Source organism: Rhea americana, unplaced genomic scaffold, assembly GCF_003343005.1.
Source record: "Rhea americana isolate MKP2758 unplaced genomic scaffold, rheAme1 scaffold_547, whole genome shotgun sequence".
Taxonomy (NCBI): domain Eukaryota; kingdom Metazoa; phylum Chordata; class Aves; order Rheiformes; family Rheidae; genus Rhea; species Rhea americana.
Window position 1 is genome coordinate 139164 of NW_028186698.1, and position 6790 is coordinate 145953.

The 6790-nt window shown below is 42.4% G+C and overlaps 2 protein-coding genes across 11 annotated transcripts in view; both read right to left on the reverse strand.

Moving 5' to 3' along the window:
* LOC146588038 (uncharacterized) overlaps nucleotides 1-269 on the reverse strand; it is a 136681-nt gene extending 136412 nt beyond the window's left edge. For all 10 annotated transcript variants that reach the window (XR_014897511.1, XR_014897509.1, XR_014897508.1 and 7 more), the window contains exon 1: nucleotides 77-269. The gene's annotated coding sequence lies outside the window, so the exon portion shown is untranslated. The remainder of the gene's footprint in view (nucleotides 1-76) is intronic.
* Nucleotides 270-5613: 5344 nt separating this feature from the next.
* On the reverse strand, nucleotides 5614-6769 carry LOC146588041 (thyrotropin subunit beta). The gene is made up of 2 exons (XM_085318629.1): nucleotides 6605-6769; nucleotides 5614-5856 (listed from the first exon to the last, which is right to left on the reverse strand). The coding sequence occupies exons 1-2, from the start codon at nucleotides 6764-6766 to the stop codon at nucleotides 5614-5616; spliced, it is 405 nt and encodes a 134-aa protein (XP_085174755.1). The 5' UTR covers nucleotides 6767-6769.
* Between the last annotated feature and the right edge of the window lie 21 nt (nucleotides 6770-6790).

The following is a 6790-nucleotide window of genomic DNA, read 5'->3' on the forward strand; positions in this document are numbered from 1 at the left end:
ACCTTGTCCTTACGCCGTCCGAATCCGTCACCCACACCAGCTCCCCGCGTTCGCCGCCGCGCCGCCCCCGCCTCACCTCTGTCTTCTCCCGCTCAGGCCGCCCAGTGCAGGGTCCCGGGAGTCCGGCGGCGCAGCCGCAGCCGCCGTCCCTCGCGCAGCCCGCCCGCCTCAGCGACGGGGCCGGCTGCCCGAGCACAGAAGCAGGCCTCGCCCGGGCCGCACGGCAGCCGCAACGCCGCCTCCGCTCGCCTCAGAGCCCCGCGCGCCGGGGAGAGCCCGCCCCAGGGGCGGGGAGAGGGGCGAGCCTCGCTCTCTATTGGCTATTCGCGCGGCGGGGGGGGGGGGGAAATTGCAGCGCGAGACGACGCTCGCTCCCTATTGGCTACTCGCGGGGCGGGCGGTGCTTTGCCCTCAGCGCGAAGGAGGGTGGGAGCGCGCGCGCGGCGGCGCTGACGTTAAGGCCGGCTGTGGGAGGGGGTGTGGCGGCGGTGGCGACGCGGTCGCTGTCCGCGGAGCGCGGTCGCGTTCCGAAGTGGTGAGGGTGTCGGGCTCCCCGGGCAGAGCGGCCGCAGACAAGCAGCTTGCCTTGCCGCCGGGTCCCCAAGAGGCGCTTGACCCGTGTTGCAAGGGGCGCGAGGCCCCGCTGGGGTTTCCCGGTGATCCTGCGTGGGTTTCACCGCGACAGTCGCTTGCCGGTTCGGGCTTGCGCGCCCCGGTGCCGAGGCCACTGCGGCGGGAACGCTTCGGCACGCTGGGCCTGCGTCCTTTCTCTATTTTTTTTTTCCTTCGAAGTCTACATGTTGCTGCGTGGCAAGGCGCCTTAARCTTTTCTGTGCTAAATACCCTTTTAAATGCTTGTGCCTATTGCAAAGGCACTCTCTGATTCTAAAGCTGAAAATTTTCTGTTGTTCCTTTTCCACTGARCAGGTAACGTTGCTGCATTTTGCTGGATGACTCCCCAAACCTTTCCATCGTTCTCCTTTTCACAAACTAGAGGAGTAATTCATGTTATAACTATGCTGTAGCTGTTCAGAAGGCTCAGAGTTCTTTCACATGCTGTCACTACATGGATTTCATAGTTGTGTTGGAGGAAGAAGGCTCCTCTCCAAAGTGGTCTGCTGTAAACTTTAATTGACTAATCTCTGTTGGTGCAACAGTTGTAGAGGAAATGGTCTCATGTACATCCAGCCACAAACGCATTGTTTAAACTATGCATGTAAGTGACAAACCTTGCAGAAGTGGAGTTCCCACTGTTTCTGTAGAATCCTTTTCATTTCCTATTAAATTAAAACAAAGGTTTTGGGAGAATTTGAGTTTTCAAACCTTGCCTGCAAAGACATTTTGTATACCACCAAATTATAGAAAAGATGATTACAGTTCATGCCTGTCTAGAATCACTGACAAGCATGCAGATGCTGTCATCTTACTTACAGTTGTCCTGGACAAAGATTTTGCTGTTATGTTCTAGCAGATTCCCTTGGTCTTTCACAGAGGCTTTGCTGCAGTCAAAGTGTTTGGATTAGAGTATGAGAGTCCAGAACTGTTCATGACACTAAACACTGAAAGCAAAATTTTATAAGAAAATAAAATTTCATATTTGTAAAATACACATACTGGCATTCTGGTTCCTTTATTTACTATTTCAAAACTTGGATTATCATTATTTCTTAAGGAGCTACAATAGTAATTCTAAAGGGGAAAAAAGGCATAAATAGAGAAAAACATACTTTGCAACTCAGTAATATTTTTAGGTGCTGCAGTTAAATTGACCCTGGTCAAACTGACTGCAAATGACTATTTCAGGCACTTCTTAGCCAGAGATGAGACTGTTCCTTTTGTAATATTTCAAATAATTCATATTTTGTGTATGTCAGTCTGATTTTCAGCTTGATTAAATTGGTTTCATTGCTTTGATTTAAATTCAATAGCCTTTCTGAATGCAATATTTAAATTTAAAAAAAGTTAGTAGAATTTTATAAAAATAAGTAGCAATAAATTTATAACACAGTATGTAGTATTAACCAGGAATCTGATCGTTTGCCACACATTGGCAATTTCTTATCCATAGTTACTCAGCTGATTGAAATGCAAAGCATAYGAAGCTTGGTAATCAAATTAAAAACTCATCTTGTTGCTCAGAAAAGATGCTTCCAGGCAGATTTATTAAAATTCGGTTCTCGTGCTTTGAATGGAGTTGAAATTATTTAACCTGTTTAATAGATGATAATGGCACAAACAGGTGCTGCTATGGATGTAACTGATGCAATATAGAGTAGGATTAGAGCTGGGTAATTAGTATGTCAGTAGGCAGAAATTACCTTTTAGAGTTTGTTCCTGTACATGGGAATAAGGTTACATGTGACAAGCTTGGCAAAGTAAGTTATTTTCTCCTTGCATTTATGCTACAAAAGATGAATAATATTACCATTCCCTAATCTCTTCTCCCTTTGTTTTAGAAAGGGGTTACCCTATGTAGAGAGATGGTGGCAGGACGTAGTGCTGAAACGTGCCTTGGCACTACTACTTCTCCCAGAGATGTAGAAAATTCAGTTTCAGGTAGCTGGGAAAGCAAGTAATTGAATATTTATCCATCATCCTCATAGATTTCGTGTTTTAAGTGTTTTTTTTTTTCTAAATATTAATGCATTTTGGGTCTGTGCTAGAAAGTAATTTTTATACTTTTATGTAAAATCTTAAAGCAGTATTGAGACAGCTTTGTTTCARGTTGTAGTTTTGATTGCTTGAGAGCTATATTTGATGTAGCTCACTTAATGCAGCATGCAGGCCATGGAGGGGGAAGAATGGAGAGAAACCTTCAGATGAGGAAGGGGTGAGAGAGGGCCAAGTGCTAGTAACTTGCTGCTTTTAATATAAGATTGCTTGAGTGAAAGGCAGTACTGCTGTGGTTGTGGCAAGAACATCAAATATGTCCAGCTTCATCCTTACTCAGAGTGATGAAGAACAACTGGAATTCCAGGAGACAGTGTCAGGAAATGGATTACTTGGTTTCATTTCTGCATCCTTGTGATTGCTCGCAGTATCTCTACCATTCAACACCTGGTTGAAAGTTCGTAGCTATCACCCCACTGCAAACTGAAGTGCATACTGTCAAGCCAGGGAGAATGATGCACTCATAGCAACTAAGTTCCTGCACCCACAGGGCCTTAAAGGACTTTACAAGAGTCTTACGGATGTCTTGCCAAGATAGTAACAGAGTTCTTCTTATTTCCACTTTAATATTTTTCATCTGTTGGCTACAGAATGCCATGTAAGCATAACATATGCTTTTCTCAGAACATTCATTTTTCTGTCATCCATTTCCCATTGTTTGCACACAAAATGGTATAGAAACTTACAGAAAAAAAAGTCCTGTCTTGTTTATTTTTTCCTAGTTGGTTATATAGCTGGCTCTGGCTGCTCTGTCAACCCCTGAAATGGTAAAAGACTTTTTACAATAGTTCTCTACTTGTCTCTGTGCTTAACTATGGAATAGCATTTCATGCTGCTCCATAGAAACTAATCGAGTAACTCTTGATAGACTGTTCTAAGGTCTAACTGGCATTCACCAGCACAGCAAGGCTTTTCCCAATAAGGAATATTGATGCTTGCAGTTAACATACCAGAGAATTTTAAAAGGTCAAAAAATATACAGCAGACTGCAATCCCACACAAACAAAACTGAAATTTCCCATTAATTCCGAGTAAAGTAGGAGTATGTTAGTGGCTATGTGATAAATTTTTGCCTTCTTTGGGTATCACTGTTGCTGTACAGAAAAATAAACATCAAAAGAGTCTAGTATCAGACCTAGTACCAACAGCTAAATGAGCAGTGGCTCCGAGGGTTCTCAGCAGGTTAATTCTAGGCAGGCACAGTGTCCATCTTTGAGAATAGACAGGGATTCAAGCTGGGCACAGCATGTCTTCATCTTCCTGTCTCTCAGGATGTTACATGCCAAAACAAAGCCAATCTTGTTCTGGATAACTGAGAGAAGATGCAGACTGCTTTGTAGATGTGGATCTCCATTGATAAATATGTTCCACTTAATACTCCTCTTTAGCAGTGAAAAATTATTTTTCATGAAGACACATTTGCAGTCATGGAACAACTGAGGAGAGCTATAATGATGTAACCGACCGTAGAAGGCTAAACACATGGCTGCGGGGGGGGGGGTGATAAAAGACAAAGCTCTCAGTAGTAATTAAACACATTAGTGGCATGCATGACCTAAACATTTTACTTTATAGATATTGGAACCTCTTAGTGCATCTGTACAGAGCTTCAAATTCTTCATTATGAAATAGTTTAATTTTAGATTATTAAAATCCTTTTGCTAGCATTTCATTCATTTACACACCAGATTTTTCTGGCTGTATTTGTTAAGACATGCAGAATGATAATCTTAATCCTCAGTTAAGAAAGTATGGAGAATTCTATTTATTTTTGGTTAGCCCCATTTATGTCTCTCTGTAGTCCTGCCAGCTTGCCTACGGTGCTTTTGGTTTAGCAGAGGTCACATTTACTTGGGCAGAGACACTTTAACCAAAGTGCCTTTTCACCGTTCCTGTTGCAACTCTGTCACTGGATGCTATACACTCTTCCACCTTGTGTTGAAATCAGTTGAACTAGTTGGAAACCGGCTCCCACTCCCAGTGGTTAGTTTGTTATCATCAGAGCTTGCTGCTGAGCCATCAGCTCTAAAGCAACTGTAGCACTCACAGCAGCAATAACAGACTTAGGGGGGAAAAAACCCAAACATTTGATTAGCTTACATTTATTTTCTTATTCTTGGGTAAGTACTTCTCACTGGTACACGTTCAGCAGATAGGATGGGGCTCAGTTCACTTTCACCCCTAGCATGGGCCAGCTGACCTCTCAGGGGCGGGGAAAGAGTTTTGAGTTTCACTTGGACTTTGATGGTATTACACCCACCTCTCAGAGGGGTGTGTCAAGATCTGAAATTTCACTGATCCTCTTCAATGCTCAGAGAAAAAAAAAATTTAAACAAAGTACTACAACAGAAAAAAGGCATACTCCACTAATGCAGAGAAACATTGGAAGTGCTCCTAGCAATACTGATCATCACAAGTCTGCACAACACTAGTGATGATGCAGAAGTGTAGGGTACATATTTGACTAAATGTGTTAGCCCAATTTGACTACGCTTAAGATAGAGTCTTCAGAAAAAGCCAGTATTACACATCTGATAAAATGCAGTTGCTAATGTGAAGGCTGTAAGAGTATGCAAAAATCTAATTAAAATGTTCAACAATAAGACTGTGTGTTGCCTTTAATTCTTAAATATACCAAGTGTTTTATCTCTGAGCATCTCTTCACATAAAACCTAGCATTTATGAGCAAAGGCTGACACATACATGTAATTATTTCCCCTCTCCCAAGTAAATTACAAGTGGATTCTATATACAAACATGGGATCCTGTGATTCTGCTTTTTTCGCATGCCACTGGTTATCCAGTTCATTAAAGTAACTCTAGTGATCCACCTTTAGAATTAAACTTTGTGCACACCTAGTTGCAAACCTGTTGTGAAATACTTTTATTTATGTTTAGTTGTGAGCAGACAGCAGTACATTTCTACCATATTCTGTTGGAAGCTCACATGTTACAGAACTTTTGTGGTTTAGTGCAATAGTTTGTCCTAACCTTTTCATGAACACAGTCACTGTAATCAGTGTTACATTTTCCACACTTGCAGCTCACAGCCACAGGATAAGAATAATAAGAGATGGTGTGAAGCGGACAGCCCGGAATCAGTGCTGTTTGATATAACATCTCTTTATATGTGCACACATTCTGGGACAGAGAACTTTTGAGGAGCAGTTTCTTGCCATTGCTGTCCTACAAAGGAAAGAGAAATGCATTGTTTCACCTAAGCACACATGAATAACAAAAAACTCCCTTCAGCATTTTCTCTAGTATATGGAAAGCAAGCCTCTTCCCTCTCAGACTATTTCTGGAATTTCCAGCGTACTTCTGTTCAGACCTGTCATTTTGAATCTGCATGTGATTGGAGTTCATTACTCTTGCAGAGATGTTCACCTTGCTTTTGTGGTTGTAACTAGTCAACTGCTTGGCTCAGAGAGCAAACACTGCTTTGTAATCTGTATTGGCTACCTACTGACCAAGATGATATTTAAAATGCTATGTTCAACAGTGAAATTCAGACACAGTCTTTGGCATGCCTGTATGCGAGATATTCTCCATTCTTCATAGCTAGCTGTCACCACAGTGGTTCATTGCTTTTACCACATGGCAAATCTGTGGGAGGAGAAGTTATGCAAGTAATTTACATTAAATACGAGAATAATTTTAAATATCTGCTTCTCACTTACTCCATCCTGACCCCACAGAGACCCTCCATTGACATTGAAACCTCTTGGTTAAGAAAGCTTGGCATTTCTCATCCTTACCTTCATAATAAGCTAAGTTGAAAACATGGGAATGTGATTTTTCTATCTATGACAAATTCCATAGATTAGGACAATTTCTACACAATTTTCTAGTGCAAACAAGTGAGGATAGGCATTTGTTTTGCAGTGATGGCCGTTACAGAAACACCTGCCTAAAACAGAGTAACACCTTGTACCCGTGTCATGCAAAATCCAGCGCAGATGGTGGTGTTGATGGCCAGGCAGTAGGTGCATTCTTTTTTCTCCACATGGATTATGTACTCAGAAGGAGCACAAAGTGATGCTGTTTGACCAAAAGTCAGGCCAAAGAGGAGAGACAGCAGAAAGAAGGGATTCATGCTAGATGGAGGAAGGAAAAAAAA

What these genes read in the sequence shown, in the direction of transcription:
- LOC146588041 (XM_085318629.1), bottom strand. Translation starts at nt 6,766, where the DNA reads ATGAATCCCTTCTTTCTGCTGTCTCTCCTCTTTGGCCTGACTTTTGGT. An exon ending in CTGGATTTTGCATGACACGG is followed by an intron (nt 5,857 to 6,604) that starts GTACAAGGTGTT and finishes TTTCCTTTGTAG; the next exon opens with GACAGCAATGGCAAGAAACT.